The sequence below is a fragment of the Falco rusticolus genome, chromosome 3 (assembly GCF_015220075.1).
Source record: "Falco rusticolus isolate bFalRus1 chromosome 3, bFalRus1.pri, whole genome shotgun sequence".
NCBI classification, from domain to species: Eukaryota; Metazoa; Chordata; class Aves; order Falconiformes; family Falconidae; genus Falco; species Falco rusticolus.
In genome coordinates, this window is record NC_051189.1 from 103218115 (window position 1) to 103238226 (window position 20112).

The window sequence follows — 20112 nt, forward strand, 5'->3', positions numbered from 1 at the left end:
CTGCCCCTGAGGACAGAGAGCCCCTGGCACCAGGACGTGATGGGAACACCAGCATGTACAGCAGCTTGGTAGAAAAGGTGCTGGTGGACACCAAGTTGGCCATGAACCATGAGTTCTTGCCACAAAGGCAGCTAGCTCACGGTGGAGGGAGAGGGTCCTTCACCTCTGTTCTGGTGAGGCCACACCTGGAGAAGCTGGGTCCAGTGCTGGGCTTCCCAGTACAAGAGAGACATGGGCATACTGGAGAGAGTCCAGGGAAGATGAGGAAGGGATTGGAGCATTAGGTTGCAGGGCTGGTGCCGTACTCATGCCATGATCATGAATCTACCTTTGAGAAGCCAGATCTATCTTTGAGAAGTCGGGTCTGCCTTTGAGAAGAAGCTGAGTCTGTTGGGAGACGATGGGATTCACCTGACCAACTGGGACAAGTGGGTCTTCATCAGCAAGCTGGCCAGACTTCTACGGAGAGCTTTAGACTAGACTTAGGGAAGGGCCACCAAGACGATGAAGAGACAGGAGCAGCTCTCCTAGGAGAGACTGAGGGAGCTGGGATGGCCCAGCCTGGAGAAGACACTGGGGAAGTCTCATCAATGTGTGTGTGTGTATATATATATATATATAGTCTATAGATACCCGCAGGGAAGGTGTGGAGAAGCCGGGTCCCCTCCGCCACCATTTTGGGAACAACATGAAATCAAGATGGGTTCTTGAGCATTTAATGATGCAGGAAAGGAAAGAAGGGACAAGACAGGACAGAAGCCACCAGCAAAGGGCACAGGGACACACAGAAGCACTCCTTGGCCAGCACTGGGGTGGTAGAGGGGCTCCAGCTCCCCAGACCCTCCCTTGGGGGCTGCTGGGGGGCAGAGTTGGCCAACTGAGGACAGCAGTAGCAGCACTGGGGACATGTCCATGGGGATGATCTCCAAGTTCGTGCTGTAGCTCAGCAGGGTTGGAGGGACAGGGAATGCTTGGGGTGCCTGAGCAGCCAATGGTGGGTCCAAGTGAGAGCTTCTCACCTGGCCTCAGGGAACAGGGGTTTGGGTGTTTGGAAGCTTGGGCTGCTCCAGGAGCCCACACATAGCTCATGTGTTGCCTCCAGAGCTGGAATGAGAGGTACATGTTTCCTCTGCGCCCATGGGGACAAGCCACCCCATCGCAAGAAAGGGGCTAATGGCTGCCTTGAGCTGGCCTCTCCTGGCCGTAGGCAGGGATGTTGATCTGACTGGTCTTTGCAGCCGTCCTCCAGACGGAGAGGATGTTCTTGATGGGAATGTTTGGTTCCAGGACATTTGTGAGGATGGCGACAGAGTCCTCAGGGATTTTGTTGTCTTCCAGAAAGCACCTAAAGGCAAACTGCAGCCTGTGGGTGAGGCAGAGGAGGTGGGGTGAGCAGGTGGAGGTGGGATGGATGTCCCACCACCCCCAGCAGCCAATCATGGCCGATGCTGGCTGTCAACAATAAGCACTATCTTGGTTAAGGTTGCTGGTCAATAGCGGCTCTCAATGATGGCCAAGGTTTCTGGTCAATGGTGGCCAATGCCTCGTGTTAGAGGCTACCTTGGAGTATCTCCAGTGGCATCAGGAGCCCACGAGTCAGCTGATGGTCAGGCATAAGAAAAAGCTCTTCCCATCAGGGGTGATGCCACTTTGGGACAGCCCCGAAGATAAGCATCTCCAAAGACAGAGACACACCAACTCGCAACCAGTTGAGGCCTTGAGTAACCTGCCTGGAGCAGGACTTGGACCAGAGACCTTCAGAGGTCCTTCCCCAACCAGACCCTCCTAGGAAGCTGTTACTTCTGCCACCACTCTGTCTGTCCCAGGATATGATCTGGACTTACGGATGGTCAGGCTGGTGCTTGGACAGTGCCACCATGATCATCTCGTGCAGCTCGATGAGGAAGAGGTCGAGGTTGGTGTTGGACAATTTGGAGGACAAGGCTTTTGCCTGCATTGCATCCAGATTTGCTTGGAACTGCTTGGGTACCAAGCAGAAGGGATCCTAAAAAGACCACCAGCGTCAGCAACAGGGAGACCCCAGCACACCCCACCCAGATGGATCTGGAAGCAACATCTGATGGAGGAAGGAGAACCACAACCCTCTTGTCTCCTTGAACCTCACATCAGGGCCACCCAGAGAGCTTCCAAGATGTGAGCCAGACTTGAAAGTACCCAGGGGAGTGGATTATCTTGAGGATGGGCCAGAGACCTTGATTTTACCCAGGGAAGGGATGAGACAGAGGTGTCAAAAACGCTGCCTGGCTGCAGCAGTGTAGATCTCCTTTCTCCTCCCAGGGGAACAAAACCCCTCCCTTCCCCAAGCCTCATCTCCCTCACCTGGTTCATCTGTACCAACAGCATGGACCTGCGAGCTGCCAGGACCTGCCACAGTGACAGGATGTGCTTCAGCTGGGTGTTGGGCACCACCTGAAGAATGGGGATAGAGAAGTACAGGTGTTCGGGTCATTGGAAGTGTCCCATCCATGCTCAACTCCAGTGTGTCCTGGAGGAGGACACATTGGGCCACCAACATCCTCCAATGGCTGCACCTCAACTGCCCAGTTCAAGCATCCAGGTGGGCTCCCACATCACTGGTGTCCCTCAAGGAACTACTGTGGGCCATCCACAGCACCAGAGGTGTCCCTGAGTTTGACAGACACAGCATGAAGACCTGGCACCACCCAGCCAAGCTTTTAAACCCACCCTGGTGCCCAGGATCTCTTTGCTCCAAGTAGGAGACCCCCAGCCCTCCATGGACACTAGACTTGGGGAACTTGGAGCATGTGAAGGTGGTGGGAGCCATGGGAGACACAAAGTCCTGCCCAGAGAGGCAGGGGTGAAGGCATGAAGGTCCCACTTCCCACCCACCCTGAATCCTTCACGCACCGGCACATCCTTGAACTGCTTTGCACTGGCATCCATCCTCAGCTCCTGCTGGATGTACTCGGGCAGCGGGCGCTTCGGGTCACCACCTGTCACAGCCAGGAACTCAGCAGCCACCTTCAGAGTTGCCAGGACATTGGAGATGGCGTTGACTGAGCGGGCCTCTTCCATGATGCGCTTCTGCTGGTTGATGCTGAGCGGCTCCTGGCAGCAAGAATGGCAAGAATGTGACCTGGCAAGGGCTGGGAACACCACAAAATGATGCCTTCCCAGACTGCTCATCCCCCTGGCACAGAACTGAGTCCTGCCAGGTCTCCCAACCCACTACTTGAGTTGGCCTTGGGTCTTCTCACACATCTTCCCAGTCTTTGTGCCCCCATTGTGACAGAGAACTTGAGGGGAGACCTCAGGGTTGGATGGAGGAGAAGACCGATGATCCATTTCCTACCTGGTCCAGTTGGTCCCTGACTTTCATCTTGGTGTCCTGGAGGGTCCTCACATTGTTGCGGGGAATGGATGGAGCCGTCTGGAAAGGGTTTGGGACAGCTGGTTACAAATATGCCTGGTGGCACTTAACAGGGGCCAGCAGAGAAGCTCATCTGGGCAGGTGTGGGCCATGGGATGTCCCTGAGGGTTCTGCAGGAGGTGGTGGATGGCCTCCTGAGGCCACTGTGGGGTTGTGGAGATCGGGGGAGGACCCTGATGTCTGGAAGAAGGCATTTCTGTGAAGGAGGATCTGAGGAGCTCACAGCCTCACCTCTGTCCCCAGCAAGGCAATGGAGAAAGTCCTCTTGGGAGCTACTTCCAAGGACCAAAAAGATCCTAGGAACAGCCCGTGTGGACTGGTCACCTTTAGGAGAGCATGCACAACCCATGTGCTGCAGGACAGCCTGATTCTAGTGTCCCCAAGTCCCCTTTTCCCACCGGCTCCAGGCTGCATTTCACAGAATGGAGACCAACAGCCCCAGTCAGGGGGGTGCTCCTCCAAGGTGGTTCAGAGTCCCACTTTGGACCACCCATAATTCTGGAAGATGCTTCTTAAAGTTCTTTGAACAGCTACCAACTCCTCCTTCGTTCTCAAAGAAACCTGGCTGGCTTCCCCTTCACAAAAGTCAGGGCTGTAGGTCCTCATGCTACCTTTCAGCCCACCATTTCATGACCACAGAAGTGGTTTCTGGCCATGGCACTCCATCAAAACCCAAGGAGGAGAGACAGATGCACAGCAGGCATTTATCAATGCCTTCAGTTGAACCTGCTGACTCCAGAAAGGCACATAGAAGAGGCTGGAAATAGACCCCAACCTCACCGCCAGCCTAGGACAACCCAACCTGGCCATCACTGAGCTCACCTGAGCCTTGATGATGGGTTTCCCACTGATGAAGCGATGAACCACTTGCCGCTGCAGCATCTCAAAGTCAAAGTAGGTCGTCTTGGTGCCATCTTCATCTATCTCATACTGCAAGTTGGCGAGCGCCATGGTCAGCAGATCGCTCTTGGATACAGCCAGCACAGAGGAGGGCTTCACCTCTTCTGCGGAGATGGACCTGGGAGAGGAACAGTTGCCCTGTGTGGTTGCAGGGCCTCTCAACTCATCCTACTCTGCCATCAAGGGCCCGCTTTGCTGGACACCAAGCCACTAGGATCTTGCAACGCCATCGTTTGTCCACCACAGCTCCCATGCAAGCCCCACACCAGCCCTGAAAACCTCTCAGGGAGCTTTTGTGAAGGGTGGAGGAGATGGAAAAGCCCTCAGGTGAGTGGCTCAAGACCTACCGTTGCCTCTCTCTGGTGACCTGCGCAGCCGTGTCAATGCAGCTGTTTTGCAGTGCTATGAGGAACCTGGTCACCAGCCGGCTGATGGACGATTGGGTGGGCAGGAGGTGAAGGACAGCGGTGCTGGCAGTGATGTCATTCGGCAGGGCATCTGACAGGACGGTGATGCCTGTAAAAGGGTGGAATGGTCTTCTACCCACTGTATTGATCCCAGGAGAAACTCCTTTCCTTGAGGTCTTGGATGGCTTCTTCATTAGAGTTTGTATCTTCGGAAGGCTTTTAAATTTGTTTTTAGCAGGTGAAAAGCAAAGAATCTCAGCAATTTTGCTGGGAAGGGTAGTTGTAGAAAGCAGCTCAGCTTTGGAGCATCTCCAGAAGAAATGGCCAAGGAAAGAGGGGCATGACACCCTGGGGATAACCATATACCTGAGCTGGATGTGCTCCTGTTAATGTTGCTCCAAACTTTCTGGATCGTCTGTACAGCTCTGCTGAAAGCCAAACGCTGGTCCTCTGCAGACACAGAGAGAGAACAGCCCCATCAAGGCATGCTTCAGGAGACGTGTCAGGTCAAAAGATGTCTCCCAACAGATACATCACTGGAGGTGTCACACCGCACTGTGCCACACGTTGGCTCAAGCTGGGCTTCGAGCCTGTGTGAGACCACATGTGACATCAATCAACCAGGCAACGTGACTGAGGAGCTGAAAAGCCCATCTCACCTATCTTGCTTGCTCACAGCAGAAGACCCTCACCAAGCACCAAATGCCCCAGGAGAAAGGATCTGCCCCGGATCCACCTCAATGTCTCGGACCTTCACCCTCTCCTAAGTTCCCCACCCACCCCCCCCCCAGAAAAAAACAACTGCTCCTGCAGAGGCACCTCCAGCCTCGATGGGCTGCTCTTGTGTTGGTTGGATTGGCTGCACCATGCAAACGACAGCAGCAGCTTCTCAGCAGAGCATCTGGGTGCTGAGGGGCTAACACCCATGTTCCAGGGATGACCAGATTCCCTATCGCACCTGAAAACCCAGGCTGGTCCAGGAATTGCCTGACTGTGTAGTTTTCCGCTTTATGGCTGTTTTGGAAAAGGTGGATCAGGGCATTCTGCAGTTGGAAAATGTCAGGCAGGTGTCGGATGTGTTGGATGTTCTCAAGCTAGAAGAGAAAAACCCAGCGTGATTCAAGGGATAGGGATCTTATCTGCCACCACGGGGTAACCCAGAGTAAGACACTGTCATGCCTGGTTGCTACAAAGAAACATGGGGAAGGGGGGGGGGGGGGGGGGAGGAGGGAAGTTACCCCAGTGCCCCACGCACCCCAACCAGACTGAATCTACTGCATGTGCTTTGGTGGAGAGGGGATGTTCCCACAGCCAACCTTCAAGAGAAGCTCCAGCAGAATGGGGTATGGATTTCCAGTGCCTTCTCCATCTTCCTGCTGCAGGAAACGCATCAGGGTCTGGATGGTCATCTTCTGTTCGTATTTCCACAGGCAAGGCTGGTTGATCAACCCCTGACTTGGCAGGTCTTTGAAATGCGGTGTCTGGCCATAAGCAATTTTCAGGAGGAGGCTGGAACCATGGGGACCTCCATTCATCCTCTGCTCCTTGACAGAATTAAGGCTCTGCTCCAACTCCTGCAAGGACCCAGAGTTGTTAGAAGCCACCCTTGTTACCCAAGTAGGCTGAGGGAATTCACAGAGTCTTGGGGCAAAGAAAAGTAACGAGGACTCTGGAGAAGTATGGGGCATGGTGAGAACTTGCTACCAAAGGGACAAGATCAGAACTGCCCAGGGAGAAACCCAGAGGTGATTTTCTCCAAGGGAAGAAAAACAGCTGGTTTCCAGGGAGGACTGGCCTATAAAAATCATCCAAGAAAACAGCTCTCTGCAGCAGCAGAGCAGGAGACCACACCAGGATGAAGTCACAGTTTAAAGAAGAGGGGGCGAATCTCTTCTTCCACGTGAGAATGCCCTGAGCTCAGTGGATGTATCTGGACATGGACACGGCCACGACCAACGCAGCACTTTGGCTATGCAACACCTGCGAGCAGCAGCTAGGCACAGGCATACCTGAAAAAATGGCTGAGCCAGGGCTTTGAAGGAGGTTTCCCATTCTTCTCGGTCTTTCTTCTGATTCAGGACGCTCAAGACTACGCTCTGGTCTGTAGAAGACATGAAGGAATATGTGAGCTTTTACTCTGTAGACCCTGGGCTCTGCCCAGAGCTTTGTTGGGTTTCTTGATGGTGAGAAGTAAGATGAACTGGAAATAAGAGGAACCAAGAGCAGAAGGGATGACACATATGCCTACTTGGAGCAAATTATCTCCCAATCTGCTCATGCCCTCAGGCTGGTCTGGCCTGAGTGCTTTGAATGAGTTCACTGCCTTCATGGTCCTCCCTGTCTTCTCACCAGTTTCCCAGGATGGAGACTGACCCAGGAAGGAGGAGCCAATGACACTGGTCCTGGTTAAAACCCAGTGGCCATGAGCCTACTGGTGGCCTCCTGGTGCTTCTCAGCACCTCTTTACCTGTTGGTTTGTAGTTGCTCAGGTGCTGTAGAAACAGATGAACAGTCACCACAGCATCCTCCACATTCCTGCTGAGTGCTTCTGCCAGGCACGCCACATCCTTCTGAAGGTGGCCCCAAAAGAACTCTTCCACGTTGTCTGGTTTCCTTTTCATCAGGTCTAAAATTGCCTAGAAGGTGGGGCAGGTTCCTCCATTAGGCTCTCGAGGTCTCCTGACAAGCTAGGCTGAACGCTTCTCACAGCACAGTGGTCGCTCACCTGTTGGTCAATGTAGACCCCCAGCAAGAGGGATGAATGAAGCAGAGCTCTCGCAAGACTGACGCAGGCAGGCGATAGGCACCTCTCTGAGTCATTCCTCCGTACCAGAGGGCTCTCCAGGATGTACCCTTTCTCTGTTTTATCTGTGGTGCTGCGTTCAGAAAAGGCAATTACCCGCCATGTCTTTTGCTAGGGCCCACAGCGGGACCACAGGATGCAGAGACCTTTGCTTTGGCCAGCCATGGAATTTTCCCTGTGCCTGTGGCTCTGCAGGAGGGTTGGGTGGACGGGTGAAGCCCTCTGGGGCTGCGGAGCCAGGAGGGTTGACTTACATGACATTCTCCGTGAAGCCTGCCTCAGGTCTGTGGTTAGTTCCCCCGACAATGGCACCACACGTACATTTCTTCCGTTCCATGGGAAGGCCACACTGCATTCGAATACGTGAGCATGGAGTGAGAGACAAGTCTGGAAGCCCAGCTGGGTGCTGAAGGCACCAAAGGGAGTTTCCACGTCCTCTACCTGGCTTTCTACATGGGGTCATTGCAACAGCTTAACAAGAGGCGGGAGGAGATGTGTGCCTATGAGCAAACATCTCCAGAAGAACCAGGTTCTTCCTACAGCCAGCAGGACAAGTCCAGGCATCAATTTGGGGACAAGAGGAACCAAGACCTGGAAGCACCCACTTCCCTCCACTGCTTCCATGGGGACATGAGTCCCAGCTCCATTTAGCCTGGGAGAAGAGCCCACCTGGCTTGGAGGACAACCCACCTGGCTTCTGAGCCTTGCAGCTGCTCTTGCAGCTAAAGGACCACTTGACACAGAGGTGACATTGGAGTGCACATTAGAAGGAGAGCAGGGCAGCAGAAGGAGCATCTATAGTGACCACCCAGTAGAAACAGCCAGCCAAGAGGCCAAAGTGTGCTCCAAGATGGTGCAAAGGGGATGGGAAGCTCTGGGAGTCAGAAGAAGACCTAAGAAGCTCATCCCAAGCCTGGCTTTTCTCATGGAGACAGCAGAGATGCAGTGAGAAATTCAAGAAGACAGAGCTGCAAAGACAACCAGCCAGGAGGAGACACTTACATTAGTGACAATCCAGTATGAGCCGCACTGACAACCTACGTGTGAAAGGGGATACAGTTAGTCTGTTACCTCCCACAACAACCTTCATGATGGGAACATGGCCAGAAGCTCACCAAGAGGATGACAGGCTGGTCACCTGCCTCCTGGCATCCAGCCCCACCACGTGCCTCTCACAGAGCTTGTCATAAAGGGAGCCAATGCTGGATCTCCAGGTGGAGACCACGAAGGACTCAACAGGAGGACAGTGACGGCCTTCAGGAGTCTTTAATCCCTTCCCTCCAAACCGTGGCTGATCTCAATCAGTTGCCCTGCATGCACAGGAGCAGTGAGATTTGCCCAATACTTACGCCACATCTTATCTGTTGATCCAATTTTCCAGTTCTTCACATCAAAAAGCAGGTCTCCAGGCATGGTGGGAAGGTAGGACCCCTTGGAAAAGAAACACAAAGGAAAGTGAAGTGTGGGGTAACCATCCTCCTAGCTCGCTTCACTTGTCTGAGGAACAATTCTGCTTTTAAAGCAAGCGGTGGGGAGGAAGGGTCCTCCTACACGGCCACTGTCATCAGGGAGAAACTTGTGGTAAGGGAATGGGAGACAAGTGGGGGAGCAAGGTACATCAGACAGAAAGACATGAGGCTGGAGTGACCAGACATGAGCAAAGTCCCCAAAAGTCCCAATTATTTATGAGTTTGGATTCTGGAACTGAATACACCATAGGCCAAACATGGTCTTGATGGGAAGGGAGATGATCCAGAGGTGGCTGTTGCCTTTGCTTCCAAGAAAAGAAACACAATGTCCTGTTTGCTTCCTGCAGCTCTCAAATAACAGGAGCAACTTGCGCGTGGACAGGCCTGAAGGGAAGCCTCGCTCAGGAATGAGCATCTCCACTGTCACCTGAGTGATGGAAGACCTTTGGCAGAAGGAGGACGCTTGGGCTGGGCTTCAAACCACCTAATCTCTGTCAAAGAAGCTCTGCCATGCCCTCAGCTTCCTTGAGTCAGTAAAGAGACAGGCATCTCCCATAGGCCATACATCTTCTCCACATTGGAGGTAGACCAGGATGGATGGTCACAGTTACTTTTCAACCCAAGGAACGAGAAGGAAGAGGAACAACAATCTACAAAGCAACAAGCTTTGACCAAAACAAAGCCTGCCTGCCAGGACACATGCCAGAACAGTGAGGTGGAGACAGTTGTGCACCTCAGTCTTGCAACTCACTTTCACCACAGCAGGCTTGAAGCAGATGTTCTTGAGGAGCTGAGTGATTTGGTTTGGGAACAAGGCCAGAGTGAGCCCGGTGTGAAAGACCACCTCCAGCAGGCTTGGGTCTTCACTGTTACCCAAAGCATCCATGATCTTCTTCAGTTTGTCTTCCAGCAGCTCATCTGGGGTGGGTGTCAACTGGAGGATGCTCTCCATTCGTCTCATGACAGACTACAAAAGTTGAACAAAACAGACATGAGTGAAGGCAACCAGCACGGCAACCCCCCTGCAAGGGGTTTTCTGGCTTCACCACTGAGGTTCAGTGTTCGTGCGAAGTCTGCTGTCCATCAACACAGATGAAAACCTCCTGTTCCTGGGAGGTTCCAGACCAACCATCGGTTCCAGACCAAAAACTGTGGAAACCTCCTGATAGAGACACGACAGATACTCACTATCAAGCTCTGGGTTTCTGTGGCGTCTTTCCTTTTTAGCTGGTTTTGTGCTTTGTCCAGCACCGAAAACATCAGTGGTATATTCAACCAGGCACTTCTATCCTGAAAAACGCAGATGCACATTGTTATCCTGAGAAGCAAGCGTGGAAGTGCACAAAGAACAGGTTGACTGCACCCTATGAGGGCCTGTCGCTCTCCTCAGCTGGAAGGGATCCCCATAAGTCAATATTATAGGGATCGAGCTTGGCAAATCCCACCCACCTCAGCTCTGCTTTGAAACAAGGCTCTCAAGAAACAACCCACCTGCAAATTTTCTACCCCTCGGGGTAAAATCCACTTCTCCACCTTGAGGATCTTCCACATAGAGGTGAGTCCGTAGAGGTCACAGAGATTTCTGATGAGGAACACCTGAGGCCATGGAGTCGGAGACTTCGCAACCATGTTCTTCATTGCATTCACCAGGTCTTGCTCTTTCTTACTGCCCTCGGCCGCAGGCACGTTGGGATATGCAGCTGGAAAGGAGGTTTGTTGTTATGCCCAGTCCCCAGTGTGGTGGCACATCACACGTGTCCTTCACCCACGTGGCCGCCACGGCAGTTTTGGATGCAGTAGGATCTAGGTTGCAGTAGGATCTTCTCCTCACAGGTTGAAACATGGCTTCAAGCCAACGTACAGGGGGTCCCTTAATCCTTGGGGAAATACTTGGAGAACACAATGAGTCTGGGGACTGAAGAGCTGGAAAGTTTGTCCAAAGAAACTCCAGTTTTCATCAAAACAGTAATTGTACAGCAAAAACATCTGGGGCTAGTCCTTTCTGGGGCTTGTTCTAGACTTCCTCAGTGGTAGGCACGGGTCTCACGCTATGCTAAGAAAAAGAACTCACCAGAAAGCAGCTGTCTACTGAGCAAGGTGGCCACGTGGCTGATGGAGAGCCGGATCTGGGCAATGAACTGCAGGGTGTTGATTCTTGAGACCTCAGGCTTGCAGAAAGCAGATAGGTCCGCAGTGGAGAGGCAGTTTTCGGCAAGCCGGCTGACATCTTCTTGAGAAGAAGGATACATAAAATCCTGCTCGAGAGAGACAATTTTTAAGAGTCTGAAGGTGGATTATAACCGAGCAGCTCCTTCTCCTCCCCTGTGCCTTCTCCTCGTCTTTAATGTGAGCTCCTCCTTTGGCTCCTCATCCATAAAAAGATGTAGAGGAGGGGTAATTAATGTGATTAATAGGTTTTAGCTGGGGTGGTAGCTCCGAGTTACGGTGTTTGTTGGGATTCCCGGTGCATCCCAACAGGTACTCACCTCCAGACAGTGCACCACCATGAAGTAGAAATGCTCCCTGTTACTTTCGTTGGACATTATCTTTTCCTCCATCTGGGACAGGTATTCCTCTAAGTGAACCTTGACATTGTCGAACCTAGGGTAGAAAAGGACACAGAACATCAGCATCCACGTAGCCAACGGGTTCAGCGATGGGGTTTGGGAGCAACCCTGGGGCTGACCCGCATCGCAGCATCAGCTTCAGGAGGGAGGACTGGATGGTAGGACTGGTGTCCATGCACTCTTCAAAGGGCGACAACTCGCTTTTTGGCTTGTACACTAGGAAGGAAGGATGACACCCATTATTTGACTTCCAAGAGGATGAGGTCAGGCCAGCGTCGATTGGAATCAAGGTCTTTTACCCCTTTTCCCCGCCTGATGATCAGGGTTAGGTTTGCAAGCCACAAACTGGATCAGTCGCTGAATGATTTTGGCGGACGGTGCTTCTCTGTCTCCCAAAAAGTACATGGTGATAAACTCAACAAAGAAAGAATTGCATTTCCTCCTGAATTTGTTGTGACAGGCAACAGCTTCCCTGGAGGGAAGAAGAAAACTTGTGGTCAACCTCCAACCAAGGACAGAAACAATATTCCTCCCTCTGCAGAGCCCAGGACCCAAACCAGGGAGATGAGGTGGCCATTTGTTCAGGCACCAGAAACTTCTATCTCAATAATTAACATGAAGACACTTGAGATAGGCAGGTTTTTGCCAGCATTGGGATACCTCGTGGCTTCTGAAGCCGTGGGTGTGTAATCCTCCGAGAATTCATTCTTGCAGATCTTACACTGCTTGTTCTCCCACTCCAGGATGCAGCGAGTGCAGAAGATGTGGCTGCAGGGCAGCTCTGCTGGGTCAGTGATCTCCCCAAGGCAGCTCTTGCATTCCTTCACACCCTTCCTGAGGGACATCACCAAACGAAGAGGCAGGTCAACACCGCTGCCGGATTTGAGGAGGGGCACAGGTTGACTCCAACCTAATGTACACTCTGAGGTGGTGTTGAAGCTGGGTGGGCAATTTTATCTAGTCTCACTGTTGAGTACAGGACCAGGGTGACCCACCACCGCTTCAAGAACCAGCAGCTTCTAAGCTACCTGAGGACCATCCTATCTTGGTGAGGATGGCTGGAAGAAGGGGATGGAGAGCCTGGGTGCTCAGGGGAGCTGGTTTCTTTGGCACCACACCTAAGAGAAGTTCCTCCAAAGATGATTCATCAGCTCCAAGGCAGGCTCTCACCCCTTGTCTTCATCAACATGGCCTCCCTTTGGCCCACAGGGGTTCACTCCTAGTGCTGACATATTCCCCCCACCCTTCACAAACATGGCATTGACGGAGAAGGAGCCCAAAGTTAACTTTTTTTCAGCTCAGACTTACACCAGATACACAACATCAGCATTCTCGTTGCATTTCTTCAGCACCTTAGTCACCAAATCAAAAGTGTTCTCAGGCTCAAATCCTGGAGTTGTGTAGAGGCGCTGCAAGAGACAAATGCACAGCGCAAGTTCAGCACAAACATCTCTCCAGTACACACAGGACATACATTATGGGACATCAATGCTTCAGGGACACAGGGGCAGATCTATGTATAGGTGTCTCTGCCTGGACCTTGAAGGTCAACAACCCAGATCAATCCTTTAAATTCTCAAGGAAGTCTTTCTTTGATTCTGAATCCTCATTTTGGATTCTGAATCCCAATAGTGTTTGTCTCTTGGATGGTGTTTCCAGCCTTTCCCCACAGAGCCCTCCCTACAGCTGGGAGCAGAGGTGTCCTGCAAGAGAAGAGCCTTCCCAAGCTTCACAGCCATGAGCTGCCCCAGGAGACACCTACATTCCAGAGGAAGATGAACTGCTTCACCACAAGCCTCAGGAGTTTCTCGTCTATTTGTGTCTCGTTGTGTAGCAAGTGGTCAATCAACATGTAGACAATGTTGGTGCAGGTCCAGCGATGCCTGTAAAACACACACACACACCCCCCCAAAGGTTGGACCAGAAGACCCCCTGAGGTCCCTTCCCACCAGTATTTCTGTGACTCATCCCAGGTAGCCTGTGGTCACTTGAGGGTACAACACCTTCTGAGATAGCATTAGAAGGAAAAATATATAGGAATAGTTCTGTCTGTGCTGCTTGTTTCAATGATCCTTGGGTCAAACAGAAACTGCCAGCCCAGCTCTGGGTGTAGTCTCTGGAGAGACCTACTTGTCCCACTCGGGAAAGCGTTTTGGCACCATCAAGCATTCAAGGAGAAATTCCACCAGAACTAAATTTGATCGTGGTGAAACATCCACCATTTTTTTCTGGAGCCACTTTGCCACCGTGTTTGTGATAATGAGGAAGGACCAGGAAGGAGTGAACAGTTGGAGGACTTGTGGCTTGAGCTCCCCAAGAGGAGAGCAGCTTCAGTTCACCTGACGTTCAGACGTCAAGAAGTTTGCTTGCACTACTGTCAACAGAGAGGGACCGAACTTACAACACAGACTCTAGGAGTTCCTTCTTCTTCTGGTAGAACTGAAGCTGGTAATTGTCCAGGCTGATCCACTCCACCCAGGGCTTAATGGACTTGACGCTTTTGAGCCACGCTATGCAGGCATCAAAGGGCAAAAGTCCTTTTTCAGAGGGTTGCACTTTCTTCAGAAGAATGTTCAAGGCATCAAGAGTGACAAACTGAAATGGTGTTCACAAAGAGAGAGAAGAGTCTAGGTAAAGAACTAGCCTTGCTCATGGGTGGCACAGAGGGAAGGGATACCACATGACTAGATGGGTGGTATAGCTTTTGGAGTTGTTGACAGGGCTAAGTTAGAAAGAAATGGACTTTTGCGGGTGAAGTTCTAGCATTTGTAAACCAGGAAGGGCTTTAATGAGCCTGACCATGCCTTGGAGAAGGAAGGATCTTAGAGTCACCATGGGGGGTTCTCTAAAAACTTCATCTTGCTGCTCAGAAGGATCTTAGAGTCACCATGGGGGGGTCTCTAAAAACTTTTATCTTGCTGCTCTAAACAGTAAGAAACTTGGGAGGGATGTGGACGCCCCCACACGGACACGCCAAGCTAAGGAGCTGGAGCCCACCACTGAAAGGTGACACAAAAATTCGCACCCACTTCTAGGGTCAAAGTGCCCAAGGGGACTTCAACATGATACCCAGAGTGACACAAACACGAGGATGTCTTACTGTTTACAGAGTATGGAATTAAATGATGGAAGTTGTGAAGACCATCACGTTCAAATGTGGTGGGAGAAGGATTAGAGAGCAAACACCGCTCTTTGCTCACCATTTCTGGGGGGTTCTTCTCATACATTGCCTGCAGCTCACTTATGACAGTGTCATTGCTTCTTACTATGTCAACAAAGAGCTGATAATCATCTCGGAGATAGAAATATTCCATGTGAAGCCAAATTAGGGAAAAGCTTATCTCCTTCCTGACCACAGGGAGGCAGAGCTGTTCTGCGCTGGCTAGGAAAACTTTTGAGAGAATCTGCAAGTAAAATAAAAGGTGTTATTTCTGCTCAAAGTGAACAGCAAGGGGACTAAGGTGGGATGCTCAGCATTGCTGTTGTATCCCATAGGAAGTTTCCTCATCAAAATTAGTTTTCAAGGTGGAATGAAGACAAAATGTTCGTGACAGTTGAGGAGTAGCCAGAAAACAGCGCAAGGGAGGGCTTATCAAAACATCAGACTTGGCCATAAGGGTAAGACTAGGGCCAAGGTCAATGCCAGTTGAAGATGGTGCTCTACCCAGCCCTACTCACCTCATAGACAGAGGGGTGTTGTCCAGGAAATGTCATCCTGAGAAAGTCGTTGGTGTAATAGTGTACCATTTCTAGGTTACTATGATCCAGCATCAAGACTTTCTTGATGAAAGATTGGTAGAACTCGGCCACTTCCATCGTTGGCTTCTTGGGCTGACCTAGAAGGGAGACCGAAGAGATTTATGGCCACTTAGTGGATAGTGGGAGCTCCTCATTAACACCAAGGTGGACACACGGCCAACTGCAAAGCCACGGGTGAAGAGGCATAATGCCTCCATTGGAAGAGGAGATATAACATGGAAGAAATGCACAACACAGTTCTGGGTCATCTGAGTGAGGAATACAGCCCTCACAGTTCCTCCTACTAAGGACACGGATTTTTTGGCAGCTTTGTTGGGTTAACATTTCCCCTGGAAAGTCTGATGTTACCTTTCCTATGATAGACCTTCTCCCATATGTCGTCCAGGTAGGCTTTCAAAACCCAGCTGAATGGGAACTGGCAGGAGAGGGACGTGTTGGGGTCTTTACTCATTGATAACACGGAAATCTTAGCATCCGCCACCCTTGAATTCAAACAGTGCAGACAGAAGCATTAAATTGTGCAACGGACAGTGCAAAAGAGGTCCAGAGATGGGCCACCTCAGAGAAGTTCCCAACACCTACTGACATGTTTTCACTTTAAAGGAGTCCAAAAACTGGGAGAAATTTGGGAGGAAAGTCAGGGAAAACTGGGCAAGAGCAAGGAAAGAACCAATTTTGCCAACAGCTTAAAAAAACAGGGAAGTTTTGGTGCCAGTGGCTTGACACCCAAGACCTTCCATGGCTAGGTTATCAACATCTGCACTTCAAGCATGAGCTACTGCTTCACTATGAACACCGGCATTCACTCTCCTAAGGAAAACCACCCCCTGTACATTTACACCCTGTCTCTTACTTTCTGGTGTATTTAATTTTTAGGAATTTTTCTTCTTGGAACATCTGGAGCCACAGTTCTGCAAGTGGAGAGCCTTGAGAGAGATGATCCAGGTTGTTGTTTGCATCCACCACAGCGAGAATTTGGGCAAAGACATTCACCACGGTGTCTTCCAGGTATGTCCAGAGCGCTTGTCTGGAAAGGGAAATTACACGTCTCATGGCATTTCTCCCCTGCCTCCCACCAAGAAACCCAGGGGACAGTACTGGTCTTGAAGACCCACAAGTCAACCAAAATAACCCAACCACTTCTGAAAACACCAAGTGTGGGTGTCCAGGCTTGATGTTAACCATCCTTATCTATCCCACAGTCAACCAATGTTGTCGGCTTCCAGGAAAGCCCTTCCAAAAGAAGGTTCCTCAAAATTAGCGCTGCCCTTAATTAATTTTTTTTGCTTTTGAGAGCATGAGCTTTCAGCAAGCACCTACTTTGTTCTTGGTTGCTAAAAAAAACCCCAACACTTTTTTAGACACTTCTTGGTGGTCACGTCTTTAAGCAAGGTGCCCATACTTTATGCAGAGTGGTTTTAGGGACAGAATTACTTGATATTAGGGAAGTGGCCCACAGCCAGCACTACCTGAACGATGTGTCTTCCAGGATGAATTCGGTCGAGAGTGCCCTGCGGAAAATCCATTCCCTTGGTTCTTGCATCAGTTTGTCTCGTTCTTCTAGGAGACAACAAATTCTTCTCTTCAGGATGGTCATAAAATGCCTGGAAACTAATCACAAAACAGCGCTGGTTAAAACCCATCTGGTGCTCATCTCCAAGTAGGAGACTCCAGCAAAAACCTGCAAAGGATTTTGGTCGCCAGTTTTCCACTCAAAAAAAAAAAAATCACACAACTTAATATATTTTTTTCCCAGTCCTATGCAGAAACCAACTTCCACTGGCCAAGTGACATCTCTCTGGGATTATCTACCAAGGCCTGCAGCAATGCTTTGTGGTTTAGTACAGATTCTGATTGTGCCCATGAGGGATGCTGCAGGGAGGTGGAGGAGGCCCCACACAACATCGCCCTCTGTCTTCTGGGTGCTTCTCCACCCACAGTGGCTTTGAGGGACACCAGAACTGGCTCTTAACCTATTTGTCGTCTTCTTCAGCCACACAGCTTACAATGTGCCTGTTGTAGGAAGAAGTCGCTTCTAGTTCTCTCTGCTCACGTACCACTACTCTGAGTGTGGAAAAGCAAGTTGTGAAGGATCTTGATTCTCTTTGTTGGACGCTTGTTGTTGTCGTTCTTGTCCTCCAGCTGAATCACAGCCTTCTGGATGCTCCCTTTGATCATCATGTCCACATTGAGGAATTGTGACTGGAAAAGACCAGAGGTCAGTTGGTTGCTCCGCACTACTTTGCTCTCATTTGCCTGGGGACACTTGTCCTGGGACACCATCCTCTCCAGAATTTAGCACAGTGGGCCCCAAGGTCTGTACCCATCCCACTGTCCCAACAAACGCTGGTTAAGTCAGTCCCCGGGGCACAAAGGGCTGCGGATGTCCCTGGCAAGGGACATTGTTTTGTTGACAGTGACAGAAGGCTTCTGGTCTTGCACTGGTTGCTCACAGCAGGGCTGGGAGACCGCCACCCCACTTCAACCTCACAACGTGACCCAGGGACACCCGTGGCTATTCTTTCCTCTGACAGGATACCAGCCCAAGCAAAGACCTTCAAAATCAGATCCCAAAATGTCTGTTGATACCCAAGCCAGTTCTTGTACAATGACATGTGCCATAAAATGAGGAGGGGGGAAAAAAAGGGGAAAAAATCATACATTTTCCTCTGAGTAAAGATCTGAGTCGGTGAGGCTTCCTGGGGCAGCAGAATCCTCCAGAGAACCTGAAATCACAATCAACCATGTGACTCAGCTGTCAAAACCCCAACAAGAGACACTTCCTTCCACAGGAGGCAGCAGGAGTGCCTTGACAATCAACAGGAAGAAATAAAGCAGCACTGGGGTGGAAGCCACCCAGCTGCTTGGTATCAGTTTCTGGATGACACGAGACCCTCAGGCTTGGGCAGCAGTTGGCTGGATACCTCTAAGCAAGAACACGGATTCAAGATGCTGCCTGGGGTTGGCTTACAACGATGGACCAAACCATTTCTGCCCCACTTGCCCAACCATCTAGTCTAAGAATGAGGGCGTCAACAAGCATGTGTTGACTCCATACAGAAGTCTCCAGCAGCACAGCTACTTTGCCGTCATTAACTGCTGCTCCAACATCACAGTGGGCCCGTTAAGAGGCAAAAGCTGCATTGCCATGAAGACCTAAGAAGCAGCAAGTGCTCCTGGGACCCACAGCTTGGGATCTGCTAGATCCAGGTGTGTTTTTATCCACAGGTGAGACATCAGAAGATGGGGCAGTGGGTTTCTGGAAAGGACAGCAGTAGGGAGATGGTGGGTTTACAGTGAGCGACTTGTTACCTGTTGAGAGATGTTGCTGGGAGCTGTGCATGAAAATCTCTGCAATGGTCCTTTTGGAGAGCTGGCCAAGATTGGCCTTGAAGTTCTCTGAAGGCATCAGGTCATCCAAGTGGACGGACTTCCACTCACCTGGAGGGGCAAGAGGATGGATAAGTCCATCTGCTCTATTTTGGAGAAACCAGTGAGCTTGGCTGCTCAGATTTACCAGTCAACCAGGGCAGGAAGACAGCAAGAGATGGAAGATCCACCACTTCACATGTCTTCATCTTCCCCTCCCACCTTTTTCCCGACCCAAAGCAGTGACAGTAACCTTACCGCTGTCAAAAGCCAGGTAGCTGCACCCTCCCATGACCCGGGGGACTTTAGTGATCAGCACAACATGAAACAGATGGGGGCTGTCCGCCCTCCTTCGCTCGTCTGTGATGCAGTACCTGGAAGCACCACCAGAATGTCAGAGATGGTTAATTCCAGACTAGTTCAACCCATCTCTCCAAGCAACGACTGCTTCTCCTCCCTCTATGAGCTCTTCCAGGGGTTAATCTCCCTACCAAAGGCTGCAGCCATCTGAACCTGCTTTCCTGGGTGGATGCCACCCAAAGATGACATTCTTTCTGGCCATCGCTGGTGAAACCTGCTAGAGCCACAGGGGCAAATGAGACAACAGAGGCCAGAGCACAGCCCAGTTCAAGTCTTAGAGGAGGGGAAAAAACAGCCAGAAGGCAGCACAGGTTTCTGAGTAGTCTGTTGTGCCTGGAAGAAAGGAGAAAGGAGGAGAGGGGAAGGAGGACGGGGAAAAGACGACAAAGGATGAAGGATGGAGGAGGACAAAGGATGGAGGAAGAAGGAAGGATGCTTACTTGGCACAGGCCAGGAGTCTTTTGCTGCTCTGCGGCTCGTCAAAATGAAACTGAACGAGGAGCAATGTCACTTCTTGTGTCTCTTTGAAGATTTTCCTACAATGAAACTACCTCTTTAATGCATTCTCCTAGAAAGGTCTCATCCCACCCCACTTCGAAGCACTGTAAGAAGTGGAAATCACCTGCGAGGTTAAAGAAATATCAAAGCCCACCTGAGGTCCTGGCGGAAAGCATGTTCAGTGTCAAATTGGCCTAGGAAGAGGCAGTGGATTTTATCTGAGAGGTTGAGCGTCTTCCTCAGCACTTCTAAATCCTTCTGGTTTAGCAGCCTGGCATGGGTAGAAACCTGTGGTAAAAAGGAAAACCAAAAGAGGTTGGTCCTGCTACCTCAAAGGGGTGGGATTCTCCAGGGCATCTCCATTGGTGCTTATCTACAGGCAACTGGAAGGTGCCTTGAGTATCTCAGCCCAAGCCAGAGCTGAGCAGATCCCATCTGCCTCCCGAGGAGAGGCAGAGTCTACCCTGGCTGCAGATGACCACAGAGGCAAAGAGGATGGACATCAGTCTAACCAAGACCATGGGACCACCATGGTCCCTTGGAAAACAAACAGCACCCTTGGGTGCTT

The 20112-nt window shown here is 51.0% G+C and overlaps 1 protein-coding gene across 12 annotated transcripts in view; it reads right to left on the reverse strand.

Moving 5' to 3' along the window:
- Positions 1–700: 700 nt before the first annotated feature.
- LOC119144264 (E3 ubiquitin-protein ligase rnf213-alpha-like) overlaps positions 701–20112 on the reverse strand; it is a 44183-nt gene continuing 24771 nt past the window's right edge. For 11 of the 12 annotated variants that reach the window (XM_037379376.1, XM_037379371.1, XM_037379370.1 and 8 more), the window contains 38 exons: positions 19699–19832; positions 19487–19582; positions 18945–19060; positions 18630–18758; positions 17979–18043; positions 17375–17519; positions 16787–16928; positions 16171–16344; positions 15666–15799; positions 15237–15394; positions 14759–14962; positions 13960–14153; positions 13321–13441; positions 12867–12967; positions 12219–12392; positions 11858–12030; positions 11678–11774; positions 11478–11592; positions 11063–11246; positions 10483–10691; positions 10180–10281; positions 9743–9958; positions 8872–8953; positions 8525–8559; positions 7777–7871; positions 7445–7595; positions 7187–7355; positions 6729–6820; positions 6036–6293; positions 5678–5813; positions 5086–5169; positions 4660–4828; positions 4235–4430; positions 3335–3412; positions 2890–3090; positions 2341–2430; positions 1845–2005; positions 701–1363 (listed from right to left, as the gene is read on the reverse strand). In XM_037379376.1, the coding sequence (XP_037235273.1) occupies positions 1171–1363; positions 1845–2005; positions 2341–2430; positions 2890–3090; positions 3335–3412; positions 4235–4430; positions 4660–4828; positions 5086–5169; positions 5678–5813; positions 6036–6293; positions 6729–6820; positions 7187–7355; positions 7445–7595; positions 7777–7871; positions 8525–8559; positions 8872–8953; positions 9743–9958; positions 10180–10281; positions 10483–10691; positions 11063–11246; positions 11478–11592; positions 11678–11774; positions 11858–12030; positions 12219–12392; positions 12867–12967; positions 13321–13441; positions 13960–14153; positions 14759–14962; positions 15237–15394; positions 15666–15799; positions 16171–16344; positions 16787–16928; positions 17375–17519; positions 17979–18043; positions 18630–18758; positions 18945–19060; positions 19487–19582; positions 19699–19832 (5373 nt within the window). In that variant the 3' untranslated portion in view covers positions 701–1170. The other variant, XM_037379379.1, reaches the window with a different exon arrangement.